At 45.9% G+C, this 20,380-nt stretch overlaps 1 protein-coding gene across 2 annotated transcripts; it reads left to right on the forward strand.

The window, feature by feature from the left end:
• The first annotated feature begins 28 nt into the window (after window positions 1–28).
• Window positions 29–19,835, forward strand: DNTTIP1 (deoxynucleotidyltransferase terminal interacting protein 1). 2 transcript variants are annotated; one of them, XM_039479601.1, is made up of 13 exons: window positions 29–204; window positions 789–859; window positions 2,046–2,142; window positions 4,728–4,826; window positions 10,113–10,181; window positions 10,443–10,499; window positions 11,069–11,127; window positions 12,701–12,746; window positions 15,032–15,090; window positions 15,193–15,253; window positions 18,227–18,298; window positions 19,302–19,357; window positions 19,466–19,835. In XM_039479601.1, exons 1-13 carry the CDS (start codon window positions 100–102, stop codon window positions 19,602–19,604), a joined length of 990 nt encoding a protein of 329 aa, XP_039335535.1. In that variant the 5' UTR covers window positions 29–99; the 3' UTR covers window positions 19,605–19,835. The 2 variants fall into 2 exon arrangements, with proteins under 2 accessions (XP_039335535.1, XP_039335536.1); XM_039479602.1 differs by lacking the exon at window positions 10,113–10,181.
• The last annotated feature ends 545 nt before the right edge of the window (window positions 19,836–20,380 follow it).

The following is a 20,380-nucleotide window of genomic DNA, read 5'->3' on the forward strand; positions in this document are numbered from 1 at the left end:
CGCGCTTCCGGGCGGACGAGCAGCGCGCTCCAGTGACGTCACGGAGCCACCTTCCGGCCGGTGACACAGTCGAGCGAAGTAGTAGGGGCCGGGGGCGCCATGGGAGCCACTGGCGACGCCGAGCAGCCGCGGGGACCCAGCGGGACCGAGCGAGGCGGCTTGGAGCTGGGGGATGCGGGCGGAGCGGGGCAGCTGGTTCTCACGGTGAGGGCGCCCCGGGGGAGGCCTGGGCTCGGGCCGGGCAGGGCCTCGGGGCTCCTGGGACCCTGGCCCGCGGGCGAGAGAACGCGGCGGCTGGAGCTGCAGAGGGGGTTGGCGTTTTCGCAGCCCGACGACCTGGATTCAAATTCTGGTGCCGCCCTCCTAGCTAGGTGACGTGGGCCAGTTCTATCAACCCCTTGAGCCCTGGGATCCTCTTCAGTAAAATGGAGATGATTAGTACCTGTCTCATAAAGTTGTGGGATGGGAAGATAAAGGCAGATACAGCGCCCAGCACATCACCTGGCACAGAGAGTTGACCCATGGTATACAGTGCTTCCCTTCCTCCTGCCGTGCCAGAAAGGCGGGGTAGGGACTTTTAAGGCAGGAAACTTCCTTTGTTTCTCTTTTCTGGCGCGCAAGGGGGAGGCCTTCCAACTATTATCCTCCCCCGCTACCCCAAGGTGGGAGAGATGGTGTCGAATCTGAGAAGCAGGGATGCCTAGGTTTAACTTCATACCCACCCTCCACTTCCACCCCGTCCCAGTGTCACCAACCGCAGTGACATTTGTCCCCTTGGTCCCCCACAGAACCCTTGGAACATAATGATAAAGCACCGGCAGGTGCAGCGGAGGGGCCGCCGCTCACAGATGACGACAAGGTAAGGCTGGCCCTGCATGGGACTTATATCCCAGCCACTGGCTTACATGGCAGCTTTGGGATCCCCAGTGCACAAGGCTATGGAGATCTGCAGCCGGTAAAAAGAACACAGGACTGGGAAAGAGGAGACTCCGATTCTGTAACTGTGTGATCTTGAGCTAGTCAAAATTTTGTGCTCACGTACAAAATGAGGAAGGGCGCAAGACATGGGTTGTGGAGTAAGCAATACCTAAGATCCCTCATATTCACTGGCTCTGTGGTTGAGGACTCTAAAGAGATAAGATAGCGTGGAGTTTAAGAGCACAGGCTCTGGACTCAGACAACTGTGTTCTTGGGAAGACTCTGATGAGCCCCTATTTTCTCAACTGTAAGAGTGATTAATAGTATCTGTGTCAGAAAAGGGAGAGAGAACAAGATGGACCTTTGGGATGCTGGTAGTGGTGAAATGGATGTTCACTATAATTACTCATTAAAGTGTGTAGACTTTTCTGTTTTATATTTCATAAAAACACTTTGATGGCCGGGCTCAGTGGCTCACGCCTGTAATCCTAGCACTTTGGGAGGCCAAGACGGATGAATCACCTAAGGTCAGGAGTTCAAGACCAGCTTGACCAACATGGTGAAAAACCCTGTCTCTACTAAAAATACAAAAATTAGCCGGGCATGGTGGCACATGTCTGTAATCTCAGCTGCTCAGGAGGCTGAGACAGGAGAATTGCTTGAACCCAGGAGGCAAACGTTACAGTGAGCCAAAACCACAACACTGCACTCCAGCCTGGGCGACAAAGTGAAACTCCATCTCAAAAAAAAAAAAACCACACACTTTGAAAATAATACCCACGGCTGGGCACAGTAGCTCACGCCTGTAATCCCAGCACTTTTGGAGGCCAAAGTGGGCAGATCATGAGGTCAGGAGTTCAAAACCAGCCTCCTGACCAACATGGCCAAACTCCATCTCTTTTTAAAAAAAAAAGAAAGAAAGCAAATAATACCCACTTCATAGAGTTATTATGAGAATGAAATAAAGTCATGCCTCTGTGATTTGCACAAAATCGGAACATGTAGCTAGTTTTCAATAAAAGCTGTCTAGTATTGTCAAAGAATTGTGTGTCTAAAATTGACTGGGCAGACTGGGAAGGAATATGTTTGGGACATGCCCCCTCACCCTGTCTCCCTCCTGAATGCAGTTTCACAGATCCTGCCATCTCCATGGATCTGCTTCGGGCTGTCTTGCAGCCTAGCATCAACGAGGAGATCCAGACTGTCTTCAACAAGTACATGAAGGTGAGAGGGACACAGGATGAAAGAATAACAAGGGAGGCCGGGCACAGTGGCTCTTTCCTGTCATCCTAGCACCTTGGGAGGCTAAGGCGGGCAGATCACCTGAGGTTAGGAGCTCAGCTTGACCAACATGGAGAAACCCTGTCTCTACTAAAAATACAAAATTAGCTGGTTGTGGTGGCACATGGCTGTAATCTCAGCTACTCGGGAGGCTGAGGCAGGAGAATTGCTTGAACCTGGGAGGCGGAAATTGCAGTGAGCTGACATTGTGCCATTGAACTCCAGCCTGGGCAACAAGAACAAACCTCCATCTCAAAAGAAAAAAAAAATATTTATTGAGCGACTACCATACTACCAGGCACTATTGTAGGCACTGGGGATGTAGCAGTGAACAAACAGATACTCTCTGTAAACAGTGACAGCAAGGTAAGGATGACCCTGCATGGGACTTATATCCCAGCCACTGGCTTGCATAGCAGCTTTGGGATCCCCAGTACACAAGGCTATGGAGATCTACAGACAGTAAAAAGAATACAGGACTGGGAAAGAGGAGACTCTGAGCTTCAAGTGATCATCCCACCTCAGCCTCCCAAGTAGCTGGGATTATAAGTGTGCACCACCACACCTGGCTAATTTTTTTGTATTTTTAGTAGAGACAGGGTTTCACCATGTTGGCCAGGCTGGTCTCAAACTCCTGACCTAAAGTGATCCTCCCTCGGCCTCCCAAAGTGCTGGGATTACAGGCGCGAGCCACTGCACCTGGCCTACTTGACATATTTTGGTCGTGTCTCTAAGTCAGTACATAATAGTTCACCCCAATTCCTTTGTAATAGTGGCAAAGTAGTCTATTTGATAGACTAGCTTCCATAAGCTACCCCCTAAAATATTCAGAATGTTTTGTTTTTCTCTATGACAAACAATACTACAGTGAACATTCTGAATATACATCTTTGTTTACTTGTGAGGGTATTGCTGTGGGATAAATTCCCAGAGATGGAATTGGTGGGTATATGCAAAATCCTATCTTTCTGTCAAGAAAATTGCTCTCTAGAAAAGTTATACCAGCCGGGCGCAGTGGCTCATGCCTGTAATCCCAGCACTTGGGGAGGCCGAGGCAGGCAGATCATGCAGTCAGGAGATCAAGACCAGCCTGGCCAACATGGTAAAACCCCATCTCTACTAAAAATACAAAAATGTGCTGGATATGGTGGCCCATGCCTGTAATCCCAGCTGCTCAGGAGGCTGAGGCACGAGAATCACTTGAACCCAGAAGGCAGAGGTTGCAGTGAGGCAATATTACACCGTGATCTGATTTCATTCTCGAATCCTGAGATAGCTTATACTTACCGTATATCCATTACACTGCCCACCTCACAGGCTGGTTGTAAAGTACCTAAACTATTTTAACTGGCTTTCAGTTAGTTGATACTGAACACCAGTATTCATCTCCAATTTTTAGCTTTTCATTTTAAATTAAACTCATCTGATCATTTACTTTGGCCTGAAGTTTCTAATCCAGTCCCTTAGCACTCTTCTCCTTGGTTTGATGTTAACAACAGAGGCATTTAACCTTGCTAAATGGGAAATGGCAGTACATTCCCATAATTGTCTCTCACAACAGAAGTACTGGGTTTAGGTTCCAGAATTTTCCTATACCCCAGAGAGAACAGACACTTTTTCTAGGCATTTGGCTAGACATTTTTTAGAGATGACTGTTTATATGAGTACATTCCCAGATGCCTCGCAGCTGTGTTTGGGACCTCATCACCTTACCTTCTCATGTATTCAGGCTCAAACTCTCCTGCTTACCCAGCAGAGAAACTTTCTTCCTTCCCTTTTCACAGCCAACTGGGGTTGCAGGCCTCCTGCTGCCCTTGTCACATCTCACTCCTCTCCATCCCATGGATGTTAACTTCAGACTGGGCAGTCAGAATTCAATTAGGACTTTCTGCTATCTTAATATCATCTGGCCTACACCGGCCTATTCACTTCAGACACAGGCATTCTTTTTTTCTTCTATAGAAGTAATATATGCAAATTATAAAAAGCAAGAGGATATAGATAAACCAAGAGAAGAAAACAGTCACCTACAATATTCCCTCTGTTACTTCAGTATATAGCTCTAGGATTCTTTTGTCTCTGTGTTTGCTTGTGCTATATTGCATTAAAAGGCTCACATTTACCAAACTATTCTACAGCCTCCTTTCTTCACTTTGAGGTATATCATGAATACCTTTACATGTCAAAACTATATTCTCTTATATCATCTTTATTGTGATTTTTAATATTTGCATATATGCCATCATTTATTTAAGCTAATTTAGACATTTAGGTTATTCTTTGATTTTTGCACTGTTTACACATTAACCTTTTGGGCCCCTCCATGATTGTATCCTTAAGAGGGGGAATAAAGGGAGGAGGAAGAGCCTAAAATGTGAATCTAAATCTGACCAGTCCCAAAACCTTGCTCATAACCACTTTTTCCTTCTGAATGAGGCTAGGATAAAAGCTTGTCTTATATTCCGTTTCCTTTAGGTCGATGTGCATTAACAGGGCTTCTGACCTTGTCCTCTGTTGTACTGCCCTAGTTCTTCCAGAAGGCAGCACTCAACGTGCGAGACAATGTTGGGGAAGAGGTGGATGCAGAGCAGCTGATCCAGGAGGCCTGTCGGAGCTGCCTGGAGCAGGTGAGACCAAGGGGGTCAAGAGATTCAGGCACAAGATTTAGCTCTCGAGCCTCTGACAAGAAATGTGATCTTAGGCCAGGCATGGTAGCTTACACGTGTAATCCCAGCACTTTGGAAGGTCAAGATTGGCAGATCATTCAAAGCCAGCTTGGGCAACATGGGGAAACCCCATCTCTACAAAAAATACGAAAATTAGCTGGGTGTGGTGGTGCACGCCTGTAATCCTAGCTACTTGGGACACTGAGGCACTTGAATCCCTTGAACCCGGGAGGCAGAGGTTACAGTGAGCTGACGTGCCACCACTATACTCCAGCCTGGGTGACAGTGCAAGACTCTGTCTTTAAAAATAAAAAATAAAAAAAAAGAAGGCTGGCCCGCAATGGCTTACACCTGTAATCCCAGCACTTTGGGAGGCCGAGGTGGGTGGATCACCTGAGGTTGGGAGTTCAAGACCAGCCTGACCAACATGGAGAAACCCTGTCTCTACTAAAAATACAAAATTGGCCAGCTGTGGTGGCGCATGCCTGTAATCCCAGATACTCCTGAAGCAGGAGAATCGCTTGAACCCAGGAGGCGGAGATTGCAGTGAGCTAAGATTGCACCATTGCACTCCAGCCTGGGCAACAAGAGTGAAACTTCCAAAAAAAAAAGAAAAGTGATCTTATCGTCAGTGGTAGTTTGGGGAATGCCCAACAAGCCACATATCTAGATAGGCTTGAGGCTGTTGCTGACAAACAAGGGAAGGGAAGTAGCTACTATATGTCAGGTACCAGGATAAATGCATTATTTTTTTATGTCTCAGAAGAAACCGTGTACAGAAGACCTTTTAACTCCTATTATACAGATGAAGAAAGTGTGGCTTAGCAAACTCATAGAAGATAAGTGTAAAATGGCAGTAGCTGGAGGGGAGAATAGGAGGTTAATCAGAGGGTACAAACTTTTAGTTATAAGACAAACAAGTTCTGGACAGTTGTTTGTACATGGTGACCACATATCTCTCTTGTTGTTTGAAATTTGCTGAGACCATAGATCTTAAGTGTCCACACACACAAAATGGTAGCAGTGGATGTGTTGATTGATTTCATTGTGGTAATCATTTCACTGTGTATATGTATGTCAGTTCATCACATTGTACACCGTGAATATATACCATTTCCGTTTATCAATTATACCTCAATAAAGCTAGAAAAACTTTTAAAAGGCTAGCAAAAAAAAGAAATGGCTTAAGACACACAGTAATTAGAATAGCTAAGATATGTCACATCTCTGCAAGTACTTGGTGGATCGAGTCATCATGGCCCTGTTTGGTATCATGGGGGTGAGCACCGTGCGGCCTCCCTGCCTCTCTGGTGTGGTCAGGAGGTATGACATCAGGTCTATAAATGACTGCTCCCAAGAGAGTAGAGAACCTGTTTACATATGTCAGCTGCTGTTATTAATAGAAATTGTTAGCATCACCCTTTTATAGGGAGACATCAGGAAAGTTCGCTAATAGTCGCTGGCCCACTTTCTCTCCTCCTGTTCATTCTGTTCACTTTGTTTTCACTTCAGTCCCTACTACTTCACTGCAACCCTTCTTGTCCGGGTCACTAGTAACCTCCCATGTTTTCAAACCCTGTGGTCCCTAACTGTCCTTAACTTAGCTTCACAGTGACATTTGTCACAGTGGATCATTTCATGTTTCTTGGAACACTCCTCTGTTTGCTCCAACTTAATTGCCTACTCTTCTCCGTCGCCCTGCCCCCCAACCTCCGACTGTTGGTGCCTTCCCAAGTTCAATCATTAAACCCTTTCTCTTTCATGGTTCACTGTTTTCATAGGTGTTTTCATCTAGTCCTGTGGCTTTGAAGCCAATTCAGCTGCTCATAATTGACACATTTATAGCTCAGTCCAGAGCTATATTCACTGTTAGCCAGTTCCAATCATCTTCTTACAGCAACCAGACAGATCTCTGTAAAGATGAATTAGATCATGTCACTCCACCTTTTTTTTTTTTTTTTTTTAATGGAGTTTCGCTCTGTAGCCCAGGCTGGAGCGCAAAGGCACGATCTTGGCTCACTGCAACCTGTGCCTCCCAGGTTCAAGCAATTCTCTTGCCTCAGCCTCCCAAATAGCTGAGATTATAGGCATGCGCCACCATGCCCAGCTAATTTTGTATTTTTAGTAGAGACGGGGTTTCTCCATGTTGGTCAGGCTGGTCTCAAACTCCTGACTTCAGGTGATCCACTCGCCTAAGCCTTCCAAAGTGCTGGGATTACAGGGGTGAGCCATCGTGCCTGGCCATCACTCCCCTTTTTAAAACTCTTCAATGACTTTCCTGTTGCAGGCAGAATAAAGTCCTAATGCCTTACCATGACCCACAGAGCCCTACCTGGATCAGCTTCTGCCTGCTTCTTTAACTTCGTTTCATCTCACCTCCCTTTTATTGACGATACTGTAGCTGTTCTGAACTCCTTTCTGGTCCTCTAAACAAGCTCAGGCCATTTCACTTGCTGTTCTTAGTACCTGGAGTAATCTACCCTTAACTCTATATAGCTGGCTCCTTCTTCAGATCTTAGTTTAAATATCAGAGAGGTCTTCTTGCACTCCTACCTCTGCTAAAATCTTGAGCTGTAAGGCCTAATCTTGTTCACCACTGTATTCCCAGCCTTGGAATATGGCTCTTAGTATGTTTACTGAGTTTGCTGAATTATTGACTAAATGAATGAACAAATGATAAATGAACAAACTTCCTTCTCTCATAGAACTTACAGCCGGCCGGGCACGGTGGCTCACGCCTATAATCCCAGCACTTTGGGAGGCCGAGGTGGGTGGATCACGAGGTCGAGAGATCGAGACCATCCTGGTCAACATGGTGAAATCCCGTCTCTACTAAAAATACAAAAAATTAGCTGGGCATGGTGGCGCATGCCTGTAATCCCAGCTACTCAGGAGGCTGAGGCAGGAGAATTGCCTGAACCCAGGAGGCGGAGGTTGCGGTGAGCGGAGATTACGCCATTGCACTCCAGCCGGGGTAACGAGTGAAACTCCATCTCAAAAAAAAAAAAGAAAAAAAGAATTTACAGCCTAGTTAACAGACAGGCTTAGATTAGATTACCACACAAATGTATGCACAGTTACACATTGAGACTTGTTCACTCTGAAAAGGGACAAGGTTTGGAGAAGAGCATGAATCCAATTATGGATTAGCAGCTTTGAGCCACCCAAGCATAGACATGGTGCAGACTATTTGGTATGTAATTCGAGAGCTCAGACGATAACCTTTTGTCTACAGCTGAAGACTTTAAAAATTATGGAGTCATGGTTGATAGATACCAACTAATATATGAGAATTTCTAGATGAGCGCAAATAGAATATATAATGAGACGATGGGGGAAAAGAACCAGACTGAGGAGGAAAAGCCAGCAAAGAAGGCTAAGAAAGACTGGCCAGAGAAGTAGGAGGAACACAAGGCAGTGTGTAGAAAAGAGTGCTTCCAGAAGGGGGAGCCCTCAGCGCAGTCAGATACCACTGGCAGAGGTCAGATGAACCCAGTCCTCCACCTGGCTGCAAGGCCCCTGCTCGTGCTCCGTCTCCCCTCTGCCCATTCTATCTTGTTCTTCCTCAAATGAGCGAAGTGTTCCCACCTTCAGGCTTCTGCACTCCTTCCTGCTGCTGAGATGCTTCTGCCTGGCTTTTTTTTACAGCCTTCTTCGCAACTCAACTCAGAGGCCACCTTCTGAGCAAGCCTTCCCTGGCTACTCCCTCAAAGTAGCCCTCCCACTCTGGTGTTTCTCTGTCACATCTGTCTGGGTTTTCTTTTTTTTCCCTCACAGCATCTGTCGTGATCCACAATTACCATGTTTGTTTCTGTGCTTATTATCCAGGTTACCCACAGAATATAAACTCCACAAGAGCTTGTCCTAGTTACTGCTGTGTCCACAGCACTTAGGTCCTAGGTACTCAATATTTATTAAAAGAAAGACTGCAGGCCAGGCGCAGAGGCTCACGCCTGTAATCCCAGCACTTTGGGAGGCCAAGGCAAGTAGATCAGAAGGTCAGAAGTTTGAAACCAGCCTGGCCAACATGGTAAAACCCCGCCTCTACTAAAAATACCAAAAAAAAAAAAAAAAAAAAAAATAGCCGGGCATGGTGGCATGCCTGTAATCCCAAGCTACTTAGGAGACTGAGATAGGAGAATTGCTTTAACCTGGGAGGCAGAGGTTGCAGTGAGCCACCACTGCACTCCAGCCTGGGCAACAGAGCAAGACTTCATCTTGGGGAAAAAAAAATAAATATAGCAGCTTACTGAGGAATATGTGTTATACTAATATATTTATTTTTAAAAAACATGTAGTTATGTATTTATGTGGGACAAGCAAGGAAGAATTTACATTGAAACATTAACAGTAGTTTATTTTACTTTTTTACATTTTTTAATTTTTTCAGCTATGGTCATTCCTTAATTTTTTTTTAAACAGATTTATATTTCTATGCATATAAATATAAACATACATGGCCGGGTGCAGTGATTCATGCCTGTAATCACAGCACTTTGGGAGGCCAAGGCAGGTAGATCACCTGAGGTTGAAAGTTTGAGCTCAGCCTGGCCAACGTGGTAAAACCTTGTCTCTACTAAAAATAAAAAAATTAATTGAGCATTGTGGTGGGCACCTGTAATCCCAGCTACTTGGGGCGCTGAGGCAGGAGAATTGCTTGAACCCAGGAAGCAGGGGTTGCAGTGAGCCAAGCTCACACCATTGCACTCCAGCCTGGGCGACAAGAGCAAAACTCCATCTCAAAAAAAAAAATATATATATATATAATATATATATTTTTTTAATATACATACACATACACACACACACACATATATTTATTATGTCTTTGTATTAACCACAGAAGAGTTTTAACCCAGTTTGGAGTTATGTCTATAAAAATTGAAGCAGGGAGCCAGGAATTGTGGCTCATGCCTGTAATCCAAGCACTTTGGAAGTGGGCAGATCACTTGATGTCAGGAGTTTAAGACCAGCCTGGCCAACATGGTGAAATCTCATCTTTTCTAAAAATACAAAAATTAGCTGGGTGTGGTGACACATGCCTGTATACAGTCCCAGCTACTTTGGAGGCTGAGGCATGAGAATCACTTGAACCCAGCAGATGGAGGTTGCAGTGAGCCAAGGTAGTGCTGCTGCACTCCAACCCGGGCAACAGAGACTGTCTCCAAATAAAAAAAGAGGGAAGTAGATAGGGTATGCTTACCCACAAAAACAGTAACTGGTAACACTTGCTCTTTTTCCCTTCAGGCTAAACTACTGTTTTCAGATGGAGAAAAAGTAGTACCCAGATTGACCCATGAGCTTCCAGGAATAAAGGTCAGAGTCACTGTGTTCTGGGGTATTGGAGGGAGAGGTCCTTCATGCTGGGAAGCAAGTGAAATATGTGGGTCCAGGGAGGTCTCAGGTATCTTCCATTTGTAGGACCAGGTCCAAACGGCATCATGCTAGATGGGTTTCTGTGGCCTGGGTCAGAGCAAGGCTGGAGGGCTGTAGTCCAGGAGTCTGTCTTCTGCAACTCCAACAGACCTGCAGCTCCCAGGCACTGACCTTCTGCTAACTCCCTTCGTTTTCTTTTAGCGTGGCCGGCAGGCAGAAGAAGAATGTGCCCATCGAGGAAGCCCCCTTCCTAAAAAGGTAAACCATTTCCTTGTTTCATTTTCTGGCTGAAAAAGGCTCTTCAGGCCAGGTGTGGTGGCTCATGCCTGTAATCCCAACACTTTGGGAGGCCAAACTGGGGAGGATCACTTGAGCCCAGGAGTTTTGAGACCCATCTCGGTAACATAGTGAGACCCTGTCTCTACAACAAAAAAATAAATTAGCTAGGCCTGCTGGCACATGCCTGTTGTCCTAGCTACATAAAAGGCTGTGGTGGGAGGATCACTGAGCCCAGGAGTTCAAGGCTGCAGTGAGATAATGATTATCCTGCTGCACTCCAGGCTGAGTGACAGAGGGAGACCCTGTCTCTCAAAAAAGGCTCTTCACCGATAAAAGAAAAAAAATGGCTCTTCACTCCACAAAGTACTGGACTTCCTCAAAGCCTTTTTGAGCCTTCCTGGGCATGAGAGGCAGTTTTTCTCCCCGTCCCTGTCAAATATCATTTGATCTCTTTGAAAAACCATCTCTACCAAGTGACCCCAGAGCCGCCCACAGGGTATGGGGAGTAACCCCAGGGGCAGGCCTCTGACAGCTTTTCTTTGTGGCAGAGGAAAGGACGGCCTCCTGGACACATCCTGTCAAGCGACCGGGCAGCCGCCGGCATGGTGTGAGTAGGGACCAACAATGTGGTGAGACCCTAAAGGAGCAGATGGAGAGAGGGGTCCTGAAGGAAGAGAGGCGAGGGTTCTGTGCCTGGCAAAATCAGATCCATCTGCTTAAGTCGTCATGGAGGGGGGTTACCCTGGTTTGAGGGGTGAGGAAGGAGGGTAGCGAGGAGGAAATTGTTTTATCCCCTGAACAGTCTGGCCCAGCTTTATTAAACACCAGAGGTTTGTCATTGTTAGCATATATGACTTATATATGCTTTATATATATTATGAATGCTTATGACTGCTCTAAATACCTTACGTACTTTACCTTTTAATCTTTAGAGCCACCCTCTAAAGAAGATACCATTAATTTTTCAGATAAAGAACAGACTCAGAGGCCAGGCACGGTGGCTCATGCCTGTAATCCCAGCACTTTGGGAGGCCAAGGTGGGTGGATCATGAGGTCAGGTGTTCAAGACCAGCCTGGCCAAGATGGTGAAACCCCATCTCTACTAAAAATACAAAAATCAGCTGGGTGTGGTGGCAGGCACCTGTAATCCCAGCTACTTAGGAGACTGAGGCAGAGAATTGCTTGAACCCAGGAGGCAGAGGTTGCAGTGAGCTGAGATTGTGCCTTTGCACTCCAGCCTAGGCGACAGAGTGAGACTCCATCTCAAAAAAAAAAAAAAAGAACAGACTCAGAGAATTACTTGCCTGATGTCATACAGTTATTGCCTCCAAAATGGTCATTTTCAAATATATGTATATATTTTTTTAGAACAGTTGTAGGTTCACAGCAAAATTGAAAGGAAGGTACAGACATAGCTCATATACTCCCTGCCCCTACACATGCACAGCCTCCCTCATCAACACCAGGCACCTGAGTGGTACATTTGATGAAGCTGCTCTGACTCATCTTGATCCTCAGGGTGCATAGTTTCCATGAGGGTTCACTCTTGGTGTTGCACATGAACGTAGACAAATACATAGTGACGTGCGTCCACCGTTCTGATATCACACAGAGCGCTTTCAGGGCCCTGAAAATCCTCCATGCTGTAACTGTTCATCCCTCCTTCCCCGTCAACCCACGCTCCAGCCCCACTTTCTAAAAAGGTTTTGAAGCAGCAGAATCTTTTTCAAACAAAACTTTTCATGGAAGCCCAATATTCAAATCAAGCCACATTGGTCTGGTTCAGGGGCTTGGGGTTCGTTTGAAACCACTGGCTTAGTAGATGGGATAGTATTCACTGTCATACCTTAGACGTGTCTCCTACATGAAGCAGTTTTATTTCTCACAAACACAAGATAGGTAGGGCCGTTGCTGCTTTTGGCTCTTTTGACAGATGAGAAAACTGCCACTCATAGGTTCTTGGAGTTGCTCACGCCACTGTGTAAGAGCAGAGCTAGTGCTAGATTAGCTCCCAGTCCAGTGCTTTTTTCCCTTTGCTCCTCCTCTAACGTGTCACCATGAAGGAGGATGCCCAGGGCTAAAGTGAGAGTGTGTGAGGAACTCCTACCATCACCAGCAAGCCTCATTCGGTCTTAGGTCCCACCTTGGAGAATTCACCTCTATTCTTTCCTTCCAAGCAGATGGAAACCAAAATCCTGTGAACCAATTCGCCGGGAAGGTCCTAAGGTATGATTATGTGAGCATGGCGGTGACCACTAACTCTTGGACCCACCACGAGGGAAAGGGGTAGAGGGCGAAGGATGCATGCACACCATTCCAGAGCCATCTTCCCCTCTCCACCTCCAGCCACACTGGCTCACAGAGGATCCTGTGTAGGAACTGGTGTTAGAGCCAAAACAAAGAGAGGCCTTGAATCTTTGCTGAAGCCTTCTCCTTGTAAGAGCTAGTGGTCACTAACACTTATTCAGTACTTAGTATGTAACAGCCAATGCCTTAAATCTTTTGTGTAGACTATCATTTAATCTCTGTAACAAATTTAGGAGATCGATTCTGTGAACCAATCTATAAATGAGGAGTTTCCTTTTCTGCCAACTTCCCTGTGGTCAGAAATTATTTTATTCCGTTGTCTTACACACTTACTGCACTTGAGACTTGCCCAGAATCACATAGCTCATAAGTGATTGAGCCAAGTCTCAAACTCAAGACCCATTGACACCAGATTCTGTGCTTCTAACCATTAGCCTCTGTTGCCTCCAGAGCAGTTGTTTGCAAACTGTTGTAGCAGTGAGATCCTTTCTTAAATAAAATCATCTATGGAACTCCAATAATGTTGATATAGCACCCCTGTCCTCATTGAGGCTGTGTCTAGTAGCTGCTGTCCATCTCTTGTCTTCTGGCCCTCTCTGCTTTCACACTGGTAATCATGCCTTTCTTCTAAAACTCTGTTCGCTTAGAATAATGGTCCTGCATTCCCCTAAATCTTTCTGTTCGTCTCTAAACATCCCTTCTTTCTCATGAGTTCTTCTTCAGCAGTGACTTATATAAATGGATGTTCTCCAGACTTCTCTCCTTGGCCCACTGCTCCATCTAAAGTAACTCTCTGGATAATATAAATCATGTACTCTTAAGGTTTTGGGGACCACCATGTTCTAAAACTCATACCTCTTTGTCCATCCCATGCCTCTCTTTCTGCTTTAAAACTTGTATATCCTACTATCTGCTTGACCACTCTGCTGGAGGTTCCATAGGCATTTCAGACTCAGCATATCCAAACACGAAATCAGAATCTTTCCTGACAGCCCTTCTTTATATTACTCACCTTAATCATCTTTGCCTCCTCCTTTTTCTCACCTCCCAACATCTACTCAATTCTTGGACAATTATTCCTCTTAAACATATTGCAGTTCCTATTTCCTTCTCTTCATCCTTACTTCTGCCCTAGCTCAGGCCATTCCAACTGCTTTATCACAGCGGCCTCTCAGCTGCTCTCCCTGCCTGTCGTCTTGCCCCTTATCCATTATCTACATTGCTAGAAGACTCAGCTGTCTTTAAAGTAAGTCTGACTCTCACTCCCTATTTAGAGGCCTTCAGTAAGTCCCCAATGCCTGCAGAAGAAATAAAATGCAGTCCCCTGAACATAATCTCATAGGACCTCCAGCTCCTCTGGGTTTCCCTCTCCAGCCCCGTCAATTGTCACTTCCTAGTTTGTACTCTGTTAGCAACACAGAGTTACCAGTAGTTTCTCCAGCATGCCAAGCCGACTCTCACCTGTCTTTGCGCATGCTGCCCCCTGTCTGGAATTGCCTTGTTCCTCACCCCCCCTTTACCCCAACTTGTGCTCACCCTTTCAGAATTAACTTGGGAAATGCCTCTCTAAGGAAGCCTTCCCAGCTGTGCCCTCCCCTTGGCAGCCCTCAGGCTCTGCACTCACCTGTGTCATTGCCTCATCGCATCATGGTATAATTATCCGTACATATGTCTGTGGCGCCCTAGAAAATGGAGACTGTAAGGCCGGGCGCGGTGGCTCAAGCCTGTAATCCCAGCACTTTGGGAGGCCGAGGCGGGTGGATCACGAGGTCAAGAGATCGAGACCATCCTGGTCAACATGGTGAAACTCCGTCTCTATTAAAAATACAAAAATTCAGCTGGGCATGGTGGCACGTGCCTGTAATCCCAGCTACTCAGGAGGCTGAGGCAGGAGAATTGCCTGAACCCAGGAGGCAGAGTTTGCGGTGAGCCGAGATCGTGCCATTGCACTCCAGCCTGGGTAACAAGAGTGAAACTCCGTCTCAAAAAAAAAAGAAAATGGAGACTGTATCTTATTCATCTCTTTATCCCCAGTATCTAGCATAGACAGGGCCTAGCATATTGTGAGTACTCAGTGTCTGGAGTAAACTGTTAATTGAATACTAGATAAGGGTAAGCGTGAGAAAAGGGTAGGGGGAGGAGTGTTTCTGTTCTGCCCACTAGTTTAAACTTCAGCCTCACCACCTTCTTTATTTTTTCCATAGTGGGACCCAGCTCGCCTGAATGAATCTACCACCTTTGTGTTGGGATCTCGAGCCAACAAGTAAGTTTAAGAGCTTTGGCACTGGTAGAGGAAACAGCTCAGGAGTTCACCAGTAGGAACTGTACTTTCTGGAATCTTGACCACTTGGCTTTTACTTTTCAGGGCCCTGGGGATGGGGGGCACCAGAGGGAGAATCTACATCAAGCATCCACACCTCTTTAAGGTAGGTGAGGGCTGAGAGGAAAGCAGGCCATGGATTGGGAGTAGTCTGGGAACTCCACACGGCACAGAGAAGCTTAGAACAAACACTGATCTGGGAGTCAGGACATCTGGGTTCTAGTTGCACCTCTGCCATTCACCTTAACTTTTCATGATTTACTCAGCACCTCTGTGTCTCAGTAATAACAGCTACTTTCCCTGCATGTTTATTGGATGCCAAACACAGTTTTAAATACCACACTTAACCTTATCTTAAAAAATAAGTATTGCCGCCGGGCACGGTGGCTCAAGCCTGTAATCCCAGCACTTTGGGAGGCCGAGGTGGGTGGATCACAAGGTCAAGAGATCGAGACCATCCTGGTCAACATGGTGAAACCCCGTCTCTACTAAAAATACAAAAAATTAGCTGGGCATGGTGGCACGTGCCTGTAATCCCAGCTACTCAGGAGGCTGAGGCAGGAGAATTGCTTGAACCCAGGAGGCGGAGGTTGCGGTAAGCCGAGATCGCGCCATTGCACTCCAGCCTGGGTAACGAGAGCGAAACTCCGTCTCGAAAAAAAAAAAAAAGTATTGCCATCCTTATTTCACAAATTCAGAACAATCAGAGGTTGAGAAAGGCTGAGTGACTTGCCCACAGTTACTCAGCTAGAAGTGGTGAGTCAGGATTCAAACCCAGGTCTGTCTTCACCAAAGCCTGAGCTCTTAACCACTAGTACATTTGGCTGTCTGTAAAACAGAGTTTGGAGCAAGGCAGGGTCCTACGCCTTTTCAAAGAGGGAACTCCTGAGAGCAGCTATGTTTTGATCCCCACTGTTTGAGGGAATAATAAAGGAAATCATAAACTCACTCACCATCTTAGATGATTTTGTATTTTATCGGTTCACAACAGCATCGAAGTAGATTAGAAAATAGCAGTACATGTGTGGAACACACATGTTTTTTGCACCTCTACATAAGGCTTGGCACCCCTTGCCAGAACTCCACAGCCCCTGTGGGATCCCAGAATCACAGCTTTCTCTACCACATTCTGTGCAAGTTTTCAAGTTCTTTGAACGGCATACCTGCTCAGTGTTCTCCAGTCTGATGTCCTCACATCCCAACACTTAAACAGTTTGCCCAGTGGCTCCTTCTTTGTCTCTCTCGATGTCATCACTCTTGCTATTCCCTTTACCTAGGTGGCTTCCTCGCCCACTCTTAACTGCCTGACTGTTCTTTAAGATCTGCCTCTTCCAAGAGTTTTCTTTGTATCATCCCCACAATCAATACGCTCTTGGACCTACTTTGAATTCCCCCTTCAGCATGGTTAAAAATACGGCTTCAGGCCTCATTCCATTACTGGCTGCATGAACTTGAACAAATGGCTCCACATTTCTTTTTCCTTTTTTTAACTAGCTCAAGTCTGGGAATTGATCCACATATCTGAGTCTGTTTTTGTCCTCTGTAAGATGGGAAAAGTGATAGACCAAGGTTAACTAACAGAGTGTAGTAAAGCACTTAGCATAATGCCTGGCACATAGTAAGGGCTCAATAAATGTTAATTATTATTAGCATAATCTCCCAACTCTAAAATCCACCATTTGTAATAAACTCCCAACTCACACTCTCATTACCAATGGTTATTACCTCTCATTTTAATCTTTCCAGTCCAATAACTGGAGAGAACACGTTTTCTGTTTCACTTTACAATTCTGTTTTTTTGTTTGTTTGTTTTTTAATGGGACGGAGTCTCCCTCTGTTGCCCAGGCTGGAGTGCTGTGATGTGATCTCAGCTGATTGCCACCTCCGTCTCCCAGGTTCAAGCAATTCTGCCTCAGCCTCCCAAGTAGCTGGGATTACAGGGATGTGCCGCCACGCCCACCTAATTTTTATATTTTTAGTAGAGACAGGTTTTCACCATATTGACCAGGCTGATCTCGAACTCCCAACTTCAAATGATCAACATCTTTGGCCTCCCAAAGTGCTGGGATTATAGACATGAGCCACTGCTCCTGGCCCAACTTTACAATTCTCTATTAGTGATTATAAGTATCTTTTCAGTCATTTAGAATCTATGTGTATTTCTTCTGTAAGCTGCCTGTTATATCTTTGGCCCATTTTTCTGTCCTTCAGAAGATGTTATTCAAATATTTTTCATTTTTAAACTTTTTGATTATAGAAATAATATATAAACCCATTCCTGTTGTAAAAAGATTCAGACAATACACAGGAGGTAATAGAGACCAAAACACAGTTTCTCAGCCAGGTGCAAAGAAACCCAGCCTAGAAGCCAGTATTTAAGCCTTATTTGGGCCGAGCATGGTGGCTCATGCCTGTAATCCCAACACTTTGGGAGGCTGAGGCGTGTGGATCACTTGATGCCAGGAGTTCAAAACCAGCCTGGCCAACATGGCGAAACCCGATCTCTACTAAAAATACAAAAATCAACCAGGTGTGGTAGCACACGCCTGTAATCCCAGCCACTCAGGAGGCTAAGGCAGACAAACAGCTTGAACCCAGGAAGTGGAGATTGCAGTGAGCCACGATAGTGCCACTGCACTTCAGCCTGGACAACAGAGTGAGACTGTGTCTTAATAAATAAACAAACAAACCTTATTTGTAACTCAAAAACTAGGTGTCCTAATTTTTGTTTTATTATCATCACCATAATAATCACAGACATTATAAGCCACCTCAGATCACTTTTGAAAAGAGGAAGCTCTAAAATAATAGTTATCAGTCCCACCAGTTGCTAGGGTGCTTCATTTTGACAGAGGGACTGGGGATTGGGAGTATACTAAGTCTATGGGAATTGGGTCCCATGGTCTGCCCTCTGGGCTTAGCTCAGCTTGGTCTGAAGAGATTAATGAGCCCTCTACATCCACCACGCTAGGAGACAAGGACTTTTGGTAAGGACTGCTCAAAGGGCAAGAGTATGCTCTAGGACCAAATGAGAAGAACCCCTTACCTCAGGCTAATGCTCCTACTTCATCCCTTACAGTATGCAGCTGACCCCCAGGACAAGCACTGGCTGGCTGAGCAGCATCACATGCGGGCAACAGGGGGCAAGATGGTAAGCATTATTCATATGTGCCATTGCCAGGGACCCACCCCACCTGGGAACCAGGATTCTGGCTGTGGGTGACAGCTTACCTCCAAATCTGATTTCCAAAGCCTGACCAATGTGAGAAGAGAGACTTATAAGGCCCATTTCTTCATGCTAAAGAGCACATTGTAATCCTCAGGTTCCCTTCCCTGTTCTTAGGTCTCCCTCTGCCACCTCACCCTTTCACCATGTTCTCCATGTTGGTCACACTGGTCTCGAACTCCTGACTTCAGGTGATCCTCCCACCTCGGCCTCCCAAAGTGCTGGGATTGCAGGCATAAGCCACCACACCCAGCCCCACAGAGGCTTTCTAATGTGACAAACATCTCTTCTTATATGTTAACGTTCACAAAAGGGCCCTCACCCACTGTAGATCAAGGCATTGTGACAAAGTATTTCTACAGGCCCCAGTACAATACAGGCCAATTACTAGACAGCAGGGCAGTTACCATGTTTTCTATTTTGCTACGAAGTTCTAAACCAAGTTATCTTTGTCCTCAGAGGGAGCATATGGTTTCCTCTTCCTGATTTCCTGTTTCCATGTATATTTTGCTGACGTTCTTTGCCATTTTGTCATAACCAACCTTGGGTCCTTTCATGCACTTGATCTTAACCAAAAGGTGGAGGAGTAATAGCAGGTCCCTTTTTTCCTTTTTTTTCTTTACTTTTTTTATTTTTATTTTTTAAATTTTTTCTCCATACCAAGAGAGAAATGGGTCCTTTTTTAAAAGAAGAGGCTATAAATAAGTCACCATTCCCTACTCTCCCACCCATAAAGCATCTACTTTAGTAAAAGATTGTCTCAAGGAACCATTCCCATCTCTCCCCACTTACTCTTCCTCACTACATTGCAGACCACATCCCCCTCTTCCACCTAGTAGCAGGCCTTACATTAAGCAGATGTTTAATGAAGTGTTACTGAGTTGGAGTGAAATGAATCAGGCAGTGACCACTCTCCCTTCTGCCCCAGGCCTACCTCCTCATCGAGGAGGACATCCGGGACCTTGCTGCCAGTGATGACTACAGGTAAGACCAGTGGGCCCCCCCTTCTCCCCCTGCCTCAAAGTAGCCCCAGGATGAGGCAGGACCTACATCCTCACTTCCCCCAACTTCCTCCTCCATTGTCTGTTCCAGAGGATGCCTGGACCTAAAGCTAGAAGAATTGAAATCCTTCGTCCTACCTTCCTGGATGGTGGAGAAGATGAGAAAGTATATGGAGACACTACGGACAGAGAATGAGCATCGTGCTGTTGAAGCACCACCACAGACCTGAGGCCGGGTCCCCTGTCACACTCGGCAACCCTTCTTCAAAGCCCTCTTCCTCACACGGCTGAGGCCACCACTGGGACTGCTCCTAGATGGATCTCAGTGGCATTAAGCTGCACCTGAGCAAGTTTGTAGTGACTCACTGCACAGCACCCCCAGACTGGCATGTGGTTCTTTATTTGTAAAGTTATTGGGATAAGGAGCAATTAAACAGTTTGTAATAAACACAGGTGGTGAACCTGCTGTGCCCTCTGTCTTGCGGGAACTGAGAATAGCAAGGGCTCTAGAAGTGGATGTAGGAATAAAGGACAAGATAGCCTCACCCATAGTAGTATAGACCCAGGCTTGATGAAACCAAGGGGGGAGGACCAATCACCTTGCCCCTCTTTCCTGTCCCGGTTTGTAGTTTCTTTACCCAGCTAATGTAAGGACATGGCAGAATGTGATGGCTAATCCTGTGGTGTTTGATGACAGACCATATGAAAAATAGAGTTGGGTTTTATTGCTCCCATTTTACGGGTTAAGATACTAAAGGATCTGCCCCAAGGTCACACAATACCCATTGGAGAGGTAGGATATACAGGATATGAACCTGTGTTATTGAGATGTTTGTTTGGAGACAGAGTCTTGCTCTGTCGCCCAGGCTAGAGTGAAGCCTCTGCCTCAAGTGATTCTCCCGCCTCAGCCTTGCCAGTAGCTGGGACTAGAGGCTTGTGCCACCTCAGCAGCCTATTCTTTTTTTTCTTTTAAGTAGAGACAGGTCTACCTATGTTGCCCAGGGTC

The sequence above is a fragment of the Saimiri boliviensis genome, chromosome 9 (assembly GCF_048565385.1).
Source record: "Saimiri boliviensis isolate mSaiBol1 chromosome 9, mSaiBol1.pri, whole genome shotgun sequence".
In the NCBI taxonomy this organism is placed as follows: Eukaryota; Metazoa; Chordata; class Mammalia; order Primates; family Cebidae; genus Saimiri; species Saimiri boliviensis.

Coding starts and splice junctions, on each gene's coding strand:
- DNTTIP1 (XM_039479601.1), top strand. CDS start 100: ATGGGAGCCACTGGCGACGCCGAGCAGCCGCGGGGACCCAGCGGGACC. Junction 10,182..10,442: donor ATGAGCTTCCAGGAATAAAG/GTCAGAGTCACT, acceptor GTTTTCTTTTAG/CGTGGCCGGCAGGCAGAAGA. Junction 19,358..19,465: donor GCTGCCAGTGATGACTACAG/GTAAGACCAGTG, acceptor TGTCTGTTCCAG/AGGATGCCTGGACCTAAAGC.